Here is a 20,751-nt window from a genome sequence, read left to right on the forward strand (position 1 = left end):
TTTTTGTTGATTATTTTCTTGTTTTATTTGAACCCCCTCAGGGAATCCAATTGAGCATATAGTATATATATTTGCTATTCTTTAAATCCAGTTAAGAGCCATATTAGTGCACTTATTGTTTCCTCTACCTCTACTCTGGTAAGACTAGTCCTCCCACTAGCACAGCTGTCTGTGCGCTTGTAGAATGAATAGGGCACTAGCCATACACTCACTCGGAACTACTGAATTATCGACAAGTTACTGCACGCTACTAGTGCAACTAAATTAATCAAGAGCGAGGTGTTAACTAGTAGTTTGACATTAGTAGTACTAAGTACCACACGGTTGTCAACTAGAGCAATTTTGCTTCACTAGTAGCATACTATGTAGCTCTACTACTGTTACTATACAGCCGCCAACTAAATGTAAATGCTTTTAAATCCATGTTTAACTATGTTAATGTTACATAATACGATTGCTATATCTAATCAGAAGCCTACAATAGCTTTTAAATATTTCATCCCAGCAAATGGCTTTTTTTTTTAATTACAAAATTACAAGGAGCATTGAACGCAGCACAACTGAAGGTGACGTCACCCTTTAAATGACAGCGCAAACAGCAGCGCCCTCTACTCTGATTCACCCGAAAGCAACGATACACAGGGTCAATATATATATACTGTATGTAAGGCCCAGCTGAAGACATTCCACTTTATTAATCATCACAGATCATGTGACGTGCATTACTATATCTGAGCATCAAGATCCCACTCAACCCGGACTTTCGCATCTGTGTGTATTATGTTGGCATCCACATGGACGGCAAAGTAAGGCTTGCATGTTGTTCTTAATAACCACTCTGAATGCTTAATAGTTATATATTGTTTGACAAGTAAGCATTGAGGATCTCTGGTGTGGGGATGCTCTTTGGCTCATCTCTACAGGCCTCTTGTTGGTTCAGTTACAAAATATTTAAGTATCATAAAAAAAGATCTTTACAATTTAAAACAAAAATAGTACAAGAAATAAAAGAACATTTCTTTCCTTGGATAATGAACAGTTCTTAACAGGACCAAACTAATTGAAATGGTCTTCAACAATCTAATACAGAAGCATTTGTGAAACGTTACGCATAATTAAATCATGCGTTACTCACATCTTGAAACCATTTGTCCATTGGAAGAATAGGAGCAGCGTGTCAGGTTTATTGCTCTAACATTTGAAGCTGAATCCTCCAAAGTCAGCAACTGCACAGAGACCCGAACCCGCGTAAACAAGACACGGCACTAACATAAGAGAAATTCGCCCACTCATTCATTTCCTCATGGTAATTTCCGATTGGGTGTGCTTTTCCAGTAGTCTGGTCTCTTAAGGTGTTTCCAGTCCGCCTCACTCTTGCAGTGTTTGACCTCACAGAAGAACTGCCTGATGAGCGCCTTGGCCTCGGTTTTCACTGTGGGCCAATACAGACAAGTGAGAGGAAGCAAACGTGTGCACAAGTATTCCAAAAGTTTAAGCGGCTCTTTGTAACAATTTGGCCCAAAATATCTTTACAATAATCTTTTCCTTTGACCATTTCTGACTGAAACATCCTCTAATTAGTAGATTAACACCTTAGCTGTTCATAATGGTTAGTCCTGCAAGCCTCTTGCCAATAGTTTTCAGACTGGATTCTGGTTCGAATAACACCCCCCATCCCACCCATCTGCGGATGTGACGTCATGTGCGCATTGTGTATGCGAAGATGGGTGTGTGCAGTTTCATTTTTTTGTCAACAGGTGGTAGTAACGATTCGAAATGAAAATTTCTGTTCAGTAGCTTTAAAAAATAAAAAATAAAGTGCAGGAGATCCTTGATTTCTGACAGAGTCCCATTCCAGTGGCCGAAATGCAACCTTTTGTATACAATTAAACATAATTATAGTGTTTACAATAGGGTAGTATTTTTGTGGAGCAACACATGTTGACAGATAACACAGGCATATATACTTCATCCTTTGTGAAGAGAAACTAATATTTTTAAACTTCTAAATATTTCTCCATGTAACCGTGTATATCAGTATTTGTATTACACTGCCCCCAAATTGCCAGGGTGCGCACACCCACCACAAGGGGCAGCACAATGTCCATTAAATTGATGGGGGGGAAACATGACAAAAACAGCAGCACATCCAGCTCAAAGTTCAAAGGTCATATTTGTGAAAAGAAAATCTAGGTCAAATAAAAACAAAAAAAATTGTACAGTGGCAACTTCAAAATGTCAATTGTTCAGTCCAGTAATGATCTTACCTTGTTCCTTTTTAATAGTCCCATCCTCTGTGAGAAGGTGAGACAAATAGCGAGCGAAGGACTTAAACAGGTCCTACGGACAATAAAAAAAAAAACGATGGAGTTAGCGCAAGCATCCATTTGAGAACTGTAGACTCGCTCGAGACTTGCTCGTCTCGCACCTTGTTGGCAAACTTCCCCCGAGTGTAAAAAGGGTCCAGGTAGCGGACCACCACGCCAGCCGCCTCTTTCAGCGTCACGGCCGACGATGGCGGCTCCTCCTCCTCCGTGTGCGTGGTTCTCTGCCGCACGGCGGCGGGGTCTGAACTTATTCTGCTGTCGCTCTTGTCCAGCGGGCGGCCTCGCTTTGCCGAAGGAGGCTGCTCTTCTATGACTTCCTGAGCGCACGCCTGCTCGGAAAAGTGTGCTTGGTTAGTCAGAGTGGGACATGCATCCGAAAAGCTAATGGTGACTTACCTCTTGCGTTAAGTCTGCATTGTGGCCTTCTGTTGCGTTGTGTCTGAGTGGGAAATGAAACAGCAAAGAGCCCTAGTTAATTATTATACAATTGTGGATGACAGTGAGCTACTCAACAAAATAGAGTGCGAGTGTGTCTTACTCCTGAGTAGACTGTGGATTCAGTTCTGACGTTCGCTGAAGCGTTACATCTTCATCTATGACTATGACCCCCAGTCTGGTGTGTGCCGGCGTCCAATCCTGAATAAGTGGCTCCATAGCACTACCTTCGGAATGCAGACTGATAGGCGAGTGCGGCTCTTGGTTCATCTCCTCATCTGAAATCACGATGCTGGCCTCCACCGCTTGGCTTTCCTTCATTGTTTGCGACTTGCCAAAATAGTGAGAAATCGAGTGAGAGCTTTTCGCAGCGTCTTCCAGCTTCTTGTTCAAGGCTCTGCCTCTCTTTGTTGGGCTGCTCAAGGCGGACGAAGCAGCGACGGCGTTCGCTCTGGCTCGGATGGATGATGTCACAGCCAAAGGCTTATCTGACCAATTGCTCAGTGGTGCCCGCAGAATCCCGACTGAGCCGCTGCTTGGCGGTTCCTTAACGGACGTGATGTCCCTCAGCAGATCTTTTGTGGACAGAAGGGGGGCGGACAAGCCCCCGAAGCCTGCTCCAACTCTCTTGCGCTTCATCTGCGAGAATGATAATTAACAAATGATTAATATTTGGAATCCACAGGTGCCAAACCATGAGTATGTGGTGGTCCACTCTACACAGGGCAACTCAATGTGCTTTACACAAACAAAAAGACAACACCTACAAGCACCAACAAACAGTTAACAACATTCGGAAGCAAAGCAGAGAAAACAAGTAGCTTACAAAAGTTACTAAAAAGAACATATATTGACAACATGAAAACACATTAACAAAAAACTTTTAAGAGTAAAGAAATAAGAGTAGTTTTCTAAAATAATTAAAAGAAAAAGTTGGAAAAACCTACTTATCAAGTATTTTTTAAGACTTCTGAAAAACTGACTTAAGATGTTATTTTTAGATTCATGGATTCAATACCTGCAGTCACACCCAACCCTGCAAAGCCAGTCTAATATAAAATACTTCTGTGGCGCCATCTTGTGGAATCCACGGTGTAAAAAATAAATAAATGGGATAGCGAGTTTTAATGTTCAAGATTTTATGGCGTCTAGAAAAACTTTGCGAAAATGCGTACGAATTTGCAACATTTATCGGACCGTGGATGGATGTTTAAAAAACAGCGTGTGCTGCATTCAAGTAGGGATGGGTACCTTTCGCGTTTGAACCAGTTTGGTTCCAATTGTTGGTGCTGGGGTATCAATACGGGTACTGAACAATATCAATTTTCGGTAATTTTGTTCTGTTTGTGGTAATAAATGTTAATAACAATAACATAATATTTAAAAATATATAACTCACTTCAACCGTCATTTTTTTTTTCAATTTCGTGCTCCACTCTTTATCAGTAGCATTTTTCCCAGCCAATTTTTGACCAGGCCAATTGTCCTTTCAGCAACGCCGTTGGCTTGAGGAGTGTAAAGTGGTGAATACACTCTGGTTATTCCCCACTTTTGGCCTCACCCATCAACCTTCGCATTCCTGAATGGGGTTCCATTGTCTGTCCTCAACTCCTTGGGTATTCCAAGACACATGTAGCCTTCTTCCAATATTTTAATCACACTGTTAGCATTGGCTTTTCGCACCGCTTTCAGCTTGTATCCCTCTGAAAGTCCCAAGTCTTCATTCACCTGGAAGCCCAGGTAATCTACTTGGAAGCGGGCAAGTTGACATTTCTTGAGATTGAGACCCTCCGTCACTGGCGATGAACACATCGTCGATGTATATTGTGACTTCTAATCTTTCCAAAACTTTCAAAACCGCTGATTGGAATATGTTGGGAAAGTTCTTGTATCCCTGTGGTAGTCTTTGCCACACGTATGCCTTTATTTTGTGGGTGAATGCCGTCTTCTCTTGCGACGCCTTCGCAAGTCTCAATGAGAAGAATCCATTTGCCAAATCAGAGCATGATTTGTACTTCTTCACTCTCGATGTCTTTAGAGATGCTTGGGGATTAATGAGGCTCGCTTTGTTGGCTATCGTTCTTCGGTTAAGGGCTTTGGAATTGATCACTGGCCTCCAGCCACCTCCAACTCATTCAGGTTTCTTTACTGCTTGAATCGGGCTGTTGGTTATTGGGTTAGGCTCTTCCCGAATAATCTCAAGTACCAACAGTTCCTTCACTATCACGTCCATTTCAGCCACGGCTCCTGGGTTAAGAGGGTACTGTCTCACTGGGGGATGCACTCCTCCACCAATGGTGTGGATGTATTTTGGTCCCAAGTCCCCACAATCGTTCTTGAAATTGGCTACCGAAGCCTTATCCAGAATCCTGGTCAGCCTCTCCTTACCTTCTGAGGACAGGTCCCTCTCCTGGACCTGCTGGATCATCCACCGGTTTATACCACTCTCGTGATGGTGTTACCTTGGTCAGACCTACACACGGACCACTCTTGACTTCTCCAGTCTTTGTCGATTTGCGCTGGTTCTTCGGTTTCCTCATATCCTCAGCATCTCTCAAAGCCTCCTGATGGGCCTTCCTTTCTTCTGGGGTCATCTTGTCATATTCTTCTTTTGACACATACGCTCCAGGATTTTTCTTCTTACTCTAATTGTCTTGAGGGGCCTGTCCTGTGTTGCCATTCAATCTTGGTTGTTGTGGCTTTGAATACGTGGTCCTCTGCTGCGGCTGCTGGTTGTTGTTCATTCCCGCAGGTGCGACTAGTAGCCGGGGCCGCTCTCCACTTCTTGTTGCCGGTGTGCGCTTGTTTATTAACCCAAATCCCACACCCGGAAATGCATTTTAGCGTGAATGAAATCTAGCGCCAGTGGGTGACGTCAGTACGCTGGCTGTGCGTACACTGCTGCGTTCAAGTGCGCCATAGAAAATTGCCAACACATCCCGGTGTGGACAGTCACAACTTAAGGCGCGCTTCGGAACATGGCATGACATCATTTGATTTTGCGTGAATCGGTGCCGTCTTCGGTACCCATCCCACCCGGAGTTCACTGATGCACTGACTCTCTGGTTGTCCACAACACCCCCCTGAAATATTTTCTCATCGGATATGCACGATTCACGTAGGTGACCTACTTTGGATTCAAAACGGCGGTGAGGGATTTTCACGCCTGAGCAATAGCCTATCCGTTGTTTTTAACCATCTCAGGGGGCGGCCATTTTATCATTTTGTCGACCGAAAATTGTTGCCCAGGACTCAGGTAACGACCCAATTACAGCTTAACTTCCCGAGCCCTGAGCAAGTGTCATTTTCAGTCAATGGCAAGTGACAAAATGGTCGTCCCGAGATGGTTAAAAGCGGGTGGATTTTGCTGCTCAACTCATAATCCACAAACGCAATATTAATCAGAATACTGTGTTGAGACTTGTGGGGCTGCATAGAACATTTTATTGTTAAGAAAACGTTTGGGTTGACTTCCCCTTTAATAACTACAGTATGTCATATTTTTCCCCCCATCAAACGGGACAAATGTGAATGGAAGCCTTCTATACTGTGGCTTTCCAAACTGACAAGGGAATGCGCTGCTTGTGAGGTGTCATGCTTTGCGCTTTTTTGCCCCATCCCAAGTCAAACTATAATAATGTTACTCTTATGATATTGGGTAGAAAAGCAGGAAGACAGGAAGGGATGCTTGGCTAAATACACATTGTAATTGACTACTGGCTTAGTGTAGTTTAGGTTATCGATAGATGAAAAAAAAGAAGAAAAAAAAAAAAAAAAAAAAGAATACAGGGAGCTACTTGTCCAAGTTTCTCATTCCTAACAGTACCGTGGGAGCCAAATAAAACTGTAGCACCTGGTGGAAACTTGGTTATAGCATTTAGTATGTGAGGTGTGCCAACTCACTGAATAGACCTCAGATGCCGATTTGAACCCCTGCAGATCGTCAGAAAAGGAAGTAGAGGCGTTGGCTTTCTCCTCCTGTTTTAGCATGGCCTCGCTTCCACTGAGGCTCTTCTCTTCTTTTACAGCAGGCGCTTTCTTCAACTCGGACACCTTAATGTCAAAATGGTAGTCATCAATCTGGTACAAACCTTGTTTTACCAAGCAACATAGTAATGCAGGGTCGTGTGGAACCTTCTTTAATATTGCCGCTTTGTACAAGTTGGAAGACTTGCTTCTCTTGAAAACCTCATGTTCAATATCCACAGCTAAGGACAGAAGATCACTGCAATGAGAAGACACAGTATCATTACAAAAACATACTTCATTAAAAAAAACTTTAGGAAGTTTGTGTCTACATTTACCGGAATGGGTCATCTGCCCCCTGGTGGCCATATAATGCCTCTTGCAAGAGTGTCAGGCAGTGCTCTCTGGACTGAAATACAATACATACTTGATTGTTGTCCTTGAACAGACTGCTGAACAATAAAAACTCACTCTTGATTGGTTGTCACACCATTCACACGGTTATATATTTTGCCAACTCGCCGTTCGAAGGGTTAAAGCGCCCCTTTATCTCCACCACACGGGACGGGAGCTCTCCAAGCCGGTTTCGAGAAGGATTCGTTTAGGCTCTCACCGCACCAGTTTAAGAGCGTCAGCCTGGTCTCACTTCAAATAAACTTTAATGAGAACCTTTTCGAAATAAGGATATAATCTGAACACGCCCTTTTTACAGCGGCTCCTTCTCTAAACGATCGGTTGCACTTGTTAAGACCTAAATAAATTCAGGTGGTTTGGTGAAACCCCCTTGGACTTTATTCTTAATCTAAATTAAGACGAAGTAACTTTAAAGGTTCAGGGAAAAGCAGTTACTGATGTCAAGGTATAGTTGTTCATTTGCTAAAAAGATCTAAGTGGTTATCAAGAGTATGGCTACGATAGAAATAGGGGCGAAAAAGAGATAATAAATACCAGAACTTATATACCTTGTTGCTTCTACACTTCACTCTAAATTGGTTTAAAAATAGTAAAGGTAGTAGTAATAATCATGTTTGAGTATCTATTGCTACACAAATCCACATGAGAATTGCCACAATCATATTTAAATTAAATGTAATAAATAGAAACTCTTCTATTGTTTAAAAAATATATCTAAAATAAGAAAATCCTATCAGTGAAAGTTTATACATTATCGAGTTAACTTCGTCGAAAGGGAATCAACTCTCAATATTACCTTTAAGTAACTATCTCAACTCTCAAAGGCTATGTTCTTTTTCAATTAAGTCAAAATACTTTAATCTAGTTAATCTCAATTCTAGATAAAGTTGCTTACTATTAATTTGCATAGATATCTTTACAACCATCTAAGTAAATTTGTATAAAATCTATACCTTTGGTGGTAGAAAATAATCCGAAAAGAAATCAGAATTTTTGTAGTTTTATTACATTTGGTTAATAAATAAGTAAAGTGGATAGAAATGAACAAATGATAGAATAATTCTTAAATCAATTTCCAATATTAGTTAATAACTGAGTAAACTGGATAAAAATGAGTCAATGACAAAGTAATTCTTAAATCAAAAACAATTTCCAACATCACTCAAAACCTCTTAATATGGTTAAATTGTGATAAAGCAAGGCAAAGCTCTATATTCAATAAAAGTAAGTAAAAATGAAATAATAGTTAAAAATAAAAAATAATATAAGTTCTATTTCGTCCCTCTCGACCGCCAGAGTGTTCTGTCACTCAGTGCTTGAAGCACCGCCATCTGGTGGTCGTCCGGGACTCATAGAACCGCAGGACTCACAGTTTAGATAACTCCAACTTCAAAGAGTAAAGAGAGAGTAAAACCTCAGAATTGAAGAAAAGGCAAATAATGTTGAAGAATTGTGATCCTTTTGGGTGAAATAAATTGGGTAGCTAATTCGCTTAATTCACAAAAGTCGAATAAAACTTGGGCAAACTGGCCTAAAATTGAAGAGGTTAAATCTAATTTAATGGCTCCCTTTTCCCTCAGCTAAAGATTTCTCTCCTATTCTGCCTAAGTCGGAATATTTTAGAAGTCTCCAATATGTAACATAGCATAGTCTATTTCTCTATTTCAACCTGCTAAACAGCTGCAAATAGTGACTACATTTCCTATGTTAATTTTCCTCAAAATTAGCTGAGGCCATCACAGAGATGCGATCCGTGGATGATTGTCAAGGAAAAAGCCCCTAAAATCCTCGAAATACCCTTTTTTATAGTATACATCCGAAGGTCCACCCATAAATGACCCCCATACAAGGTATCGGAAGATTCATCCAAAAATGGTATTACCTTCTAATGGGTTCCTCCCTTCATGGGAGTACTTAAGTGCAATGTCACCCGTCGTCACCAATGCAGCTGTCAGCATATTGTACTGTGTGTGATGTTCTTGTTCAAGTACAAAACGCTAACCCAGTGGATCACATCTCAACATTTCACAATATTGCCTCATCATCAACACATACTCAGTCATTTAAACAAAATAATAAAAATACAGTAGTACCTCGGAGTTTGAACATAATTCGTTCCTGCGAAGTGTTCAAAGTCTGAATTGTTCAACCTCCGAAACATTTTTTCCCATAGGAAATAATGTAAATGCAATTAATCCGTTCCCAAGCACCAAAAACAAAAAAAATATTTTACATTGGGCATATCGTTAGGCAACTAAGCAGTCCTTGCATGCGTTGTTTCACGTCAGGCACGTTGTTGAACAGCTAAGGGAGGTCCTCGTGCCGGTATTTACAGAAGTAGTCTCGGTAGTTAAAACAGCGCGATAATCTCCTTCCTAATTCCACTGTGGTTCGTAGCACTGTATGTTTTTCTTTGCTGCCACTGGCACTGTTGTCTTTCTTTGAGCCCATGGAAAAATCAAAATGCACTCGCGAGTATGGAGCACCTCCGGGAGTATTCACGATCTGACTGGAAATGAGCAGTGCATCGTCTCAACTACCGCAATGTGAGCATTCAGCATTGTTCGGCTTCCCGTTTTTAAGGTATGTTCGGCTTAGCTATCTTTGCTTGGGTGTTCGAACTCCGAAAATTAGTTCAAACTCCGAGGCATTTTTTACTCTGATTTTTGGTTAAAGTCTGAATTGTACGAGTTCCGAGACGTTCAAACTCCGAGGTTCCACTGTATATGAAACTCATGCATTCCTATAAGTACTTACATGTCATTACATCTGGCTCATATGTATGACAGGTTCATGTCAAACTGACATTAAAGTACAATCATGTTTAAACCTTGCTAACATCTAGATTAATCGCAAATAAGTACTATATAGGCATAACTACAATTATTTTAAATCAAACTGTGCCCCCTCCCTTCGCCTTCTCTCTGTTCCACAGCGCGCATGCTCGTACAATCGTGTCCTCACGCGCACAAACGCATCGGGGTCAGGCAAAAAACAATCACTCATTTCAGAAGGCCAGGCTCAGCTCCAAACAGCACATTCTGTGCTAGCACTGTGATGGATCCCAATGCAAAAGTTTTATGAACCTAGTAAGCACTTAATAATTGCTGACTAATGATTAGGGCTATAAGACTACATCAGGAGTGGGGAAATATTGCAAAATATGGCCATCGGTCTCGAGGCCTCAAACGACAGGTGTTAACCCTAACCTGAGCTTCAACCCACATTTAACATTCCATCCTTTCTCATGACATGATGTTGGCACACCCTTAATCATCACAACATTGTTACATCCATTTTTGCAACACATTTCTGATAACACCCTTGAACGTGATGATACTTTGTTCCATCAGTCCAAATGACCTGTTCATGTCATGTCATACATGTTACACGACACAATCAACAGCTCTAGGGTTAACTTCGGACATGAGTCACTAAATTCCAGAACCTGCGCTAATTAATGCCATAGCTGTGCGGAATGTGTTTGTGCTGTACCTTTACTGGGAGCTTGGGGATCCGCTGACTGCTCGCCTCTTTCAGTGGGCAGTCGGCATCTACAGCAGAAATACCAGAACTAAAGATTCCTCGTAATAATAATCATTTACAATAATAAATAATAATCATCAGCATCATAATAACGCAGTGGTGTCCAAACTCGGTCCTCGAGGGATGTTTGCCTTCCCCAACGCACCTGAAGCTCATCAGCAAGCTCTGCATAAGCCTGATAACGATCCTGTTCATTGGAAACAGCTGCGTTGGAGCAGGGAAACATCCAAAACCTGCAAGACTCCGTCCGGCCCTTGAGGACTGAGTTTGGACACCACTGTAATAAAGAATCAATATTAGTAAGAGTTACTCAAGTTTTACCTGGAGGAATAAAGATGTCACTCTCACTGTCAAGTCCCTAAAAAATTCAAACAAAATGAGATTACCGGTAATGCACATAATTAAATGCATGCAAAGATGACATATCCACTGTGAAATGGATGCATTTAAAGTGATAGTCCAAAAGAAAAATCCATTAGAACACATTAGTACTGGTGTTTCCCTTCTCCAACACAGCTGATATATGATCAGCTCATCAGTATGCCTGATAACAATCCTGCTGATTGAAATTAGCTTGTGTTGGAAGAGGGAAACCTCCAAAACCTGCAGGACTGTGGCCCTCGAGGACCGGAGTTTGACACCTATGCGTTTGTACTATTCCACCTGTCTGTCATTCTGTATGCTATAAAATGGAGCTGAATGTCAAACAGTTTGGGGCCTCCCCTACTAGAAAATGAGCTCCACTGTAAGACACTTCAAAATCCCTTTTTCTTTTTGTTAACTACATCACACTGAGGCAGCCACGGAAACCCATCAGTCATATGAAATATAACATATGAAACATGTGAAAATGTAACTTCTTTTTTTTTCTACATCTACCTCCATGGTAGTGCTCAGTCGAAGTGATGTCACTTTCTTAAGTAGCAAACCTGTTTGACTAGGTTAAAAAGAATCAAGCTAAAATATCCCTCTGAGACTTTAGCGACAGGGGGACATGAAGCAAAGAAACTAACGACTTGAATCTCAAGACCATGTATATAAAGAACCAATTTTAAACATTTTACATCTAACATGTTAGATCTATAATCCTTTGTTGAAAGGCGTGACGGCCACGGGCAGGAAGGGATGGGCCGAGAGATGACAGTGAGATGCCATGTTAAATGATGTGATAGATGGTAATATGTTAAAGAATTGAGGCCTACAAACACATGGCCTCTTTGAGATTATTGACACATTCCCTTTAAAGACAATTTTACGCATTGCCCCTTTAAACTCAGCCACCAGGGTTGCAAAATTGATTTGATCGATTGGGCTCCAGGTGGCAGAGTGGTACTGTCACCTGCCTACCGCGTGGGTTCGCTTCCCCGCCTGGGAGACCATGTTTGTGTGAAAGAGAGCAAAAAAAAGAAGAAGAAAAAAAAAGATTGGATTGAATTTTGAGAGAAGCCTGTAAAGTCTGATCAGGGCTGCAAAATAGAGTTGATTATAAAGGCCTGTGAAGATGATACATACATATACAGCTTCACATAGACCTTTAGTTAAAGGTTGCTTGCTTATAGCGCTTATTTTATGACGATACTTATTCAGAAACAGCTTTCTTTTTACATTGTTATTTAGAGGAAAAGCCCAAGAGAACACGCACCCCCATTGTGTTTCCATGTGTTGAGTATTGGACCTTTGAGTGTCACCGATTAATGTAGTTGATGCATGAGATCGCGTTGCGCATATGCAAATGACATTATGAGAAGAAAGAGGAAGGGACATTTTGTGGTCACCAGAATGCTCCATGAGATATGGTATAAATAATTCGAGCCTGGAAGGCTCGTCGCGCTCCCCCATACTGACCAGCGGTCAGACCGGACAAGCTATGCAGATCGCTCTGACAGAAGTTAGAACACATTATTTCTGCAGCTAGAATAATGTTTTTCTCGATTGGTCTTGTGCAAAAGAAAGATAACTTAAGACCGGTAAAAGAAGGAACGCACTTGTGCCGCGCTAGGAAGAAGCCATTGAGCAATCTAAATCCGAAACCTTGGAATAGCCAGATTGTTTTTAGTCAAATTAGATTATCGCGACCTGATCACTGTCTATCCACCCAAATTGAATTATATCACTTTAAGGCATTTTACCCGTGACTTTTTAACAACTGGATGCTGCTTCCCTGATCCACTGGGAACTCGGTTAAATTGTTTTGTGACGCTGGATTGAAGCATGGTTAACTTTTCATTCCTTTTCTTTTTGCTGTTTTTGTCGTACTTTTTGCTATCATAACTTTTGGGCTAATGCTTTTTTGCTATTAAATGTTAAATTTAAATCTATTTTGTCTTTCTTATTGAATTTTCCACTCTATATTGTTACTTAGGCTTAACAGCAGACAGAAGCGAGTCTGAGCAATCTTTACAAAGATAGCTAAATTTATCTAGGTCAATAACAAAATCCCAAGTCCATTCGGGGGGAAGTTGATGTAAAATTACCGTGTTCGGATTAGTAACTTCTTCCTGCAAATATGGTTACTCAATAAGCTGAAAGACTATTACATCGTTGCAAATTGTCTGGACCAGCTCCAGTTGCTGAGGAATATTTTTTTTCCTCCGTATGCCACGGCTGGCCTCACTTAAGGAAGCCCAAGATGCCAACAGCTGCTGAACATGTGTTGAGAGGCAAAACGCATGCACGGCAAACACAGACCATTTCAGGAAGGGCTCCTGCAAACACATTTGTGTGTGGATGAGTCTACATTACCTTTCTTAAGCGCATCTGTTTCTTGAAGAGATCAGAGAATTCCTTTTTCTTCTTGTCGTCATCGTCAGAAATGCCTTCAGTGACGTCGTCGTACCTATGAGCTGCACAATGTCACCAAATCATACCATGCAAAAGTGGCAAATCAATGTCACATGCGTGAACCTGCCTCTCAAAGCCATAGCCCTTCCTCCCTCCTCCATAAAGCTCCTGATCGAAACCAAATGGCTTATTTGGTTCTTTGCTCTGAGCTGCAGTTCTGGTGTTGAAAGATGCCTCCAATTGGGCTCGCACACCTTTCGGGTTCGAACAAGAGTCGCAAGCACCTGCGCAGTTTGGTGGCTGGTCACCAAAAAACTTGGAAATGGTGGCGTGGCGGCAACTAAAGGGAAGACAGGCAACACATTGGCAAGTTAATATAGTCCTAATCCTGACCCTGAATTAATATCTTAGCACGCATTCATCTACCTAGCATTATTAGTGTAGCATTGGCCTGATTCTGTTTCAAACGTACACATACAGTGCATCATAGAAATATTCAACATAAACAGCATTTGTGAACCACCACAGCCGTTGTAAGTTATTCTGTCTGTTGCTGTGAGCCGCCTTTTTTTCTTCCCATTCCACTCAACATTCCATTGTAACGTGGGATTGACATTTCTCTCTCCGCCAAACAATTGACAACAGGGATTTGAGCTCCACCTCCATACTGCTTTAGAGTGTTGTTGCGCTACCTAGTGGGGAATTTAGTGACAGCTTCAACCACTAAACATTACCAAAAAAAAACATATCTTGGACCCATAACTGATATTTACTAATAGACGTTCTCCCTGTCTTTCTTCATGTTTTCCACCTACAATTCCTTTAGTCCTAAAATACTTAAAATTAAGGAGAAACAGGCAGCATGCCTCAGTGTTATGCAACAATCTGTCTTCACACGAGCGCGCACACACATGCATACATAAACAAAGACGGTGCTGGGAGCTACTTTTAACAACATGCGGACTACCTTGCAGGAAAGGGGGACGCTGCTAACACAGCCATGAGATGACAGAGAACGTGTTTCCACAAAAGAGGTGGTGAAAAAGAAGCACACAAAAAGACTCGTTGATACTCCCAGCTTGGACTGAAAAACAGCTTTGGAAGAAAACTAACTGCACTACAGTAAGTAGTATAACACTCACAACTAAAAAATAAGGCCAAAAACACTCAAGACTGTATTTTCCCTTGCAGATTGTCATCTGTTCCTGAAGAATTATCTCTCCTAATCTCAGTATGGGGGCTAATCTTATGCAGCGTCTGAGGAACTCTGGATGATGAACTGCTCGTTCCAGCAACAAAAACATCAGACATCCAGGTAAGGCCGTCAGGGTGAAATAACATGCCGTCAACTTGTCTGATCGCTACTTCTAGTTGTGAATGCTGAGATTTGGATTGAATTGGATTGAATTGAATTTGGCAGAGTGTCTGGAAACAAAGACAAAAACAAGTGAGTTTTTCTGGCATGAGTGCAAACTGCAAATAGTAAAAAGTGGGCTTTACACACGTGGACAATATTGTTGGTACTCCTCTGATGAGATGAAAATATTAAGTTTAGTATTGCACTGTAAACAAAGTGTTATTTGAAGAAACATTTGCAGCCGGAGCACAATACATTCAATCATACAAAGCCCCAGCAGGTTGTGAGAAGCAGTCTGTGATTTTTGTCATACTGTATTTATGAGCAATGTAGGCTACATTATAAATGTGAAGTTTGAACATTGCAGTATTAATAGTTGTCAGGCCCCCCCCCCCAAAAAAAAGACTTTCTTTATTTTACTCATGATAGGTGAAGTCTAGAGATGCTATTTAAATAAACAAAGTAGACCAATTTGTTTAGTGAAATATATAAAGACAATTACTTATGTTAAGTCAAAATAGAAGTCTTTATTTTATTGTTAATAAGAACCCATTAAAGGGATACTTCACTCATTTAGCAATAAAAAGTTAATATTCTGATTAGAATGAATTTGACAACTTCATTAAAAACACATTTTGCCACTTGCTGCCAACTGAAAATGACATCACAGGTGCTTGACCAATCACGGCTGTTTTGCGGAAAACACTACTTATTTTTATGTAGGATCGTGAGTGATCGGCGGCAACAATGAATACACAGAGACTGATATACTGTGCTAGAATAATTGTGCCTTTTATTCCCCGCAAACAGCAATCAACACACTTCAACGCTAAGCAGTATAATATCAGCGCTTACCTTGACACTAGACTGGAGAGCCGACGGTCCGGGTAGAACGAGCTGCTTAACGGCTGGGTTCGTTAACAAAAAGGGGTGAGCGTGAGAAACAAGGCATACAACCTGAGAATTCCCAGGCACCCTCGAAAACATGTTTAGGACTATAGTATAAACAAGGCATACAACCTGAGAGTTCCCAGATTGTTAGGCACCTCGACTGTACAACAGTTCAGAACAGCAACATATCCTTATATAAGAGGTATATCACACCATGGTTATTTTCCATTCAACGGCTTACCTATTTTCTAGGTTTGGTCATGTGACATTAGCAAACTGAGCCATGATTGGTCTTTATATGAGCCCTGAGCACCCATATCATCATCAGTTGACAGCAAGTGGCAAAATCTGTTTTTATAGTAATTAATTGTACATGAAAAATAATGACGTTATCAAATTAATTATAGACAAAATATTAACTTCTTACTGCTGAAAATGGCCACACGAGTCAAGTATCCCTTTAAACGTTACTGTCAAAAATGCATTTCCAATAAAGTATTGGCAAAACCAGTTGTTATTGTAGTAACTAATATAAAGTAACTTGTAATGTAACTATGTTGCTTTTAAAATAGATTAATCTGTAAAGTAAATAAGTTACTTTTTTAAGGTAACTGACAATGCTGGTCACACTCGGATGGTGGTAGTCTTTTTTTTGGCCAGACTAATTCATTTGCCAAGACCTTCCATCAAATATCTATCCATTTTCCATACATGTATCTTTTTCAGGGTCGCGGGGAGTGGGAGCCTACGCCATCTGACGCCAGGGAAAAGGCAGACTACACCCTGGACTGGTGACCAGTCACTCAGGGCACAAATAGAGACAGACGACCATTCATACGGTCACTGAGTGGGAAGTGAACCCACGCTGGCTGCACCCATACAGTCAGGTGAGTGTATCACCACGTCATCAATGACCTACTTGAATGCACTGCATTCAATCTGGATGGAGTCTTCCGCCTTAATCAGTTGTCGATAAACAGCTAAAAGAGATACAATTATAACCTCTTTTCCTGAGAAAAGCAACTTATTTTATCCATGTGCTATCACAACAAGCCTCGCCCTTTCTTTTTCTTAAAAAAAATACTGTATAATGATGACAGAGAAGGAAAGTAATGTATATCATGCAAACTTTCTAAGCAGAATTCTTTCCACCAGTGTATGCTTTGCTTATTGTTGCCTCATTAGGATGGACGCCAAAGACCAAGCAGAGAATCTTCTAAACAAGATTTGGGCCAAGCTGCAGAGTTTGCCCGATGCCGACCCCGTCGAGCTGGGAGGTTTCGTCGTCCTCCTAACATTCATCTGTGAGACTCCGCTCTCCGGTGTGAATAAGAATCTGGATTCTGGTCTAGCTGATTGTTTATTTGCTCTCCTGCAGTGGTTATTGTTGCCATGGCCGTCCTGATCTGCATCACATACTCTTGTTGCTGCTGCTGCCGCAAGGACATAAGGGAGGGCGCAAACATATGAAGAGATCCAAACTACACCCATCCATTTTATACGCCACTTATCTTCATTAAGTTCATTTAAACCAAGCATCCAACGAGAAAACAGGTTTGCACCAAGGCTGCCAAATTAATCTGCGATGGGAGTGCTGCCCGTGCAAATGCGGTCAGGCCGGGTGTGTTCACGAGGCGAGAAGAGGACCAGCCCTCTAACAAAGCAACACTAACACACCTTATGAAGCTAACTGTCAGGACAATCGACATTCCTTAAATCTGCCCTGTACATCGCTCCTGGCTGGAGGACAAGACGCAACTAAACCGTATTTAAACATGTCACCTCATAAGCCGAATATGGGCAAATCAACATTGTGATTTAAATGAACATGTTTTTTTCAGAACACATTCAAATGTTTTTTTACTGCCTGCCTTAACTTCACTCGGAAGGAATGATGTTTACTGTAATGAGATGCTGTCGGAGAGCTTCCTAAAACCACAGTTTTGCTCCTTGAGTGGCCAAGTCTGCCCTCTGCTGGACATAAAAAGAAAAGAACCAGACTAATTCATTTCCAACTGGACCTTGCGTATGCAGCATTAAATGTAGCTAATGAGTAAAGCAAAGTGGTAGCTCGTTTCCAAAGACATTTGCTTGAATATACTGGTGCAAGCCAATAAAGACAATGCATCTGATGTGTGACATCATCACTTACCTTTCCTGCTCACAAAAACGCACCATTGCGTCAAAGTCTTTCATGGCTGTTTTGTCCGATTCCTTTTCGGCATTTCGTTTTTCCTGCAATCAAAAGGCACACATTTTAAATGATAGGGATATTATGGTAAAATTAACTGAAGCTCTTATTTTATTTATTTTTTTACTGCTATAGTAGTTGCTGCAATACTAACCCTTTTACGTGTAATCTCCTGATTGATGAGGAATATCATTTGCTCTTTATCTTTCCGGGAGTAGTAAATGCGACATAGGGATGGCAGTCCATCTCTTCCTGCTCGCCCAGATTCTTGGTAGTAGCTGGCCATGGACTTTGCAAGGTTCCAATGGGCAACAAACCTGTGGGAATAATGTAAAAGGCTATGAAGCTACAGCTTTAACAAATAAAAATAAAAATAAAACGCAACCTACAGATTTAAAGCTTTACCTTACATTAGCTTTGTCTACACCCATACCAAAACTGATGGTGGCTGCAATAACAGTCACTTTTCCCTTCATCCAGTCGGTCTGGGCCTCTGTGCGATCTCCTGTCTTCAGACCTGCGCATAAACAAAAAAATAAATACTTCTAAGTTTCTCCATATCTCCCACAGTGGATGACGACTTACCAGCATGATAAGGCTTAGCCAAGACACCAAGCTTGGTAAGTTGGTGGGCTACGGTTTCACAACCTTCCCTGGTCCGACAGTATACAATCCCACAGCCCTGTCCAAGAACATCATAGAGATCAGGATTCTGCCAGACCAAATACCTTACTTTCTCAAAGACTGCTTAGGGAAAAAAAACATGATGGATATAGACATTAGGCTAAAGTTAGAAAATAAACTTAATATTGTTACACTTATTTTGACCATGATTACTATGATTAAATCATGTATCAAGAAAAACTCATGTGCAGCATACAACAGTAGTAACGGGTCATGTAGAATACAGCTACACTAAAAACTTATGAAGAAGAAAATATTTGAATCCAATCAAAAATAAAAACTAAGAAAGTTACTTGTAGGGCTAATTGAAGTCTGCGTTTGTCTGTTACTTACTAAATGTATGCTTTGGTGAACAATTCCTGGTTTGGTTCTTGAGGGGTTTTTTTAACCTGCATCACAGATTTTTTGTAAAAATGGAAATTCTGACCAATGAACTGAAGCCCTAAGCTGTCCAGCGGCACCTGTGTGAACTGGTTCTATGGATGTATTCATGCATACATCATCATCATAATACAGCACAGTGAACAGAATTTCCTCTTATGGACAAAAACAGTATTAATATTTGTATTGACTACCAACCTGTTTATTAGAGCCACCACCAAGAGCCAAAGCCTTCTGAATGAAGGCATAGAGGTGAACATAGGGGTTAGGAAGCGGCTCACTGAAGATGACATCATAGTGCAAATTACAGCGAAAAACTGGCGTAGTAAAAGACAGCGGCAGATGCATCTTCAAGGACTGAGCAATGTCCTCTTGGACCTTTTTAGGCGCTGTTGCGGTAAGCGCGATGCAGGGAATCCCTGGCAAGTGAGCACGCAATTCACCCAGTTTGAGGTAGTCTGGTCTGAAATCATGACCCCACTGGGAGACACAGTGAGCCTCATCCACTGCCAGGTAGGACAGCAGGTCCCGGGAGCACAAGTCAGCCAGGTAAGGCTGGAATGATGGAGAAGCTACCATCTCTGGTGTAATGTAGAGTAGCTTGAGCTTTGGGTTAGTACTCTGCAAATCAGCTAGAATCACACGGCGCTCGGCTACTGCGAGCTTGGAGTTGATGGAGCAAGCAGGGATGTTGAAAGATCTCAAGTGGGCCACTTGGTCCTGAGAGAAAAACATAGGAACAGTGGTGAGTGGCAAAAATAAGTAATATAGCAGATTAAAAAGTGGATTATGACGCCAAACTGACCTGAATAAGAGCAATTAGTGGGGAAATAACAAGAGTGATGCCTGCAGCCAGTACAGCAGGCAACTGATAACAAAGGGACTTTCCTGCCCCAGTAGGCATGCATACAAACACATCCCTGTCACCTACAGGAAGAAACACCATTAACCCTTCTAACAACAATCTGTTCGAAATGTATCATATCCACCGTCATACCTAAAGATAAGGGACAATGTATTTTACTTTTTGCTTTGCATGCGCTAATCATGACGATCAATTGGCAGAGATTAATGCAAGTAACAAATTTATCAATGCGCTTGGTTCTTAACATACCTCGGATAACGGCTTTAATAACATCTTCCTGCACTTTCGATCTAAAGCTCTCAAACCCAAAATGGGTATTTAAAGCTTGTTTTAAACTTATTGTCGTCGCTCGCTCCTCCATTTGCAAACACTGTGGTGGTGTCGCACATTAATGACATCATCACCGAAGCATCAACTTTTCTTTTCTTTTTTTACTTTATTTGATTCATGTAAGTGGGTTGAATGGTATTTGTATTATGCATTAAGAATGAATGAATGCATGAATGAATGAACGAATGAATGAATGAATTAATTAATTAATTATATTTTTTCAAACACATATATAAAAAAACAAGACAGAGAAAAATATACTCAAAGATATTGGAAATCATATAAAACAAAAACATAACCTATACACATCTTCAAAAAAAAAAAAGGAGTAGAAATAAGTTTTTTTAACACCTACCCCTATATAACTTAATGAAACTTATTCTCAAATAATAAGACGAATTTATGTTTAACAAATGTTATAATAATAATTAAAAAAAAACTTTATTTCGAATCATTGTATATTTTAAAAGAAAACCTTATGTTATGGTAATTAAATTGAGATTAAATCATGACAAAAAATGTTTGTGGCAAATAAAATGTGAATGAGCCAAAAGAAGGTCTGATTTGAATGCGATTTTTTTCT

At 40.8% G+C, this 20,751-nt stretch overlaps 1 protein-coding gene and 1 long non-coding RNA gene across 3 annotated transcripts; one reads left to right on the plus strand and one right to left on the minus strand.

The window, feature by feature from the left end:
* Positions 1-617: 617 nt before the first annotated feature.
* On the plus strand, positions 618-17,849 carry LOC147182694 (uncharacterized). Of its 2 annotated transcripts, XR_015091742.1 has the most exons (6): positions 618-806; positions 14,444-14,591; positions 14,661-14,784; positions 16,444-16,604; positions 16,903-17,021; positions 17,096-17,849. It is a non-coding gene; the product is annotated as an uncharacterized LOC147182694 (long non-coding RNA). The 2 variants fall into 2 exon arrangements; XR_015091728.1 differs by lacking the exon at positions 618-806 and having other exon boundaries at positions 14,197-14,591.
* On the minus strand, positions 677-20,219 carry recql5 (RecQ helicase-like 5). The gene is made up of 19 exons (XM_086064304.1): positions 20,088-20,219; positions 19,779-19,900; positions 19,172-19,693; positions 18,494-18,590; positions 18,314-18,425; positions 18,063-18,225; positions 17,870-17,952; positions 13,597-13,809; positions 13,431-13,524; positions 11,010-11,046; positions 10,638-10,696; positions 7,067-7,137; positions 6,897-6,987; positions 6,666-6,815; positions 2,866-3,401; positions 2,724-2,766; positions 2,429-2,656; positions 2,268-2,340; positions 677-1,432 (listed from the first exon to the last, which is right to left on the minus strand). Exons 1-19 carry the CDS (start codon positions 20,197-20,199, stop codon positions 1,302-1,304), a joined length of 2,937 nt encoding a protein of 978 aa, XP_085920430.1. The 5' UTR covers positions 20,200-20,219; the 3' UTR covers positions 677-1,301.
* Positions 20,220-20,751: the final 532 nt, after the last annotated feature.

Source organism: Leptonotus elevatus, chromosome 1 (assembly GCF_054856555.1).
Source record: "Leptonotus elevatus isolate MCC_2025b chromosome 1, RoL_Lele_1.0, whole genome shotgun sequence".
Classification (NCBI taxonomy): Eukaryota; Metazoa; Chordata; class Actinopteri; order Syngnathiformes; family Syngnathidae; genus Leptonotus; species Leptonotus elevatus.

What these genes read in the sequence shown, in the direction of transcription:
- recql5 (XM_086064304.1), bottom strand. Translation starts at nt 20,199, where the DNA reads ATGGAGGAGCGAGCGACGACAATAAGTTTAAAACAAGCTTTAAATACC. An exon ending in AATCCACAGTCTACTCAGGA is followed by an intron (nt 2,767 to 2,865) that starts GTAAGACACACT and finishes TTTCCCACTCAG; the next exon opens with ACACAACGCAACAGAAGGCC. An exon ending in ATGCAGACTTAACGCAAGAG is followed by an intron (nt 2,657 to 2,723) that starts GTAAGTCACCAT and finishes TTTTCCGAGCAG; the next exon opens with GCGTGCGCTCAGGAAGTCAT.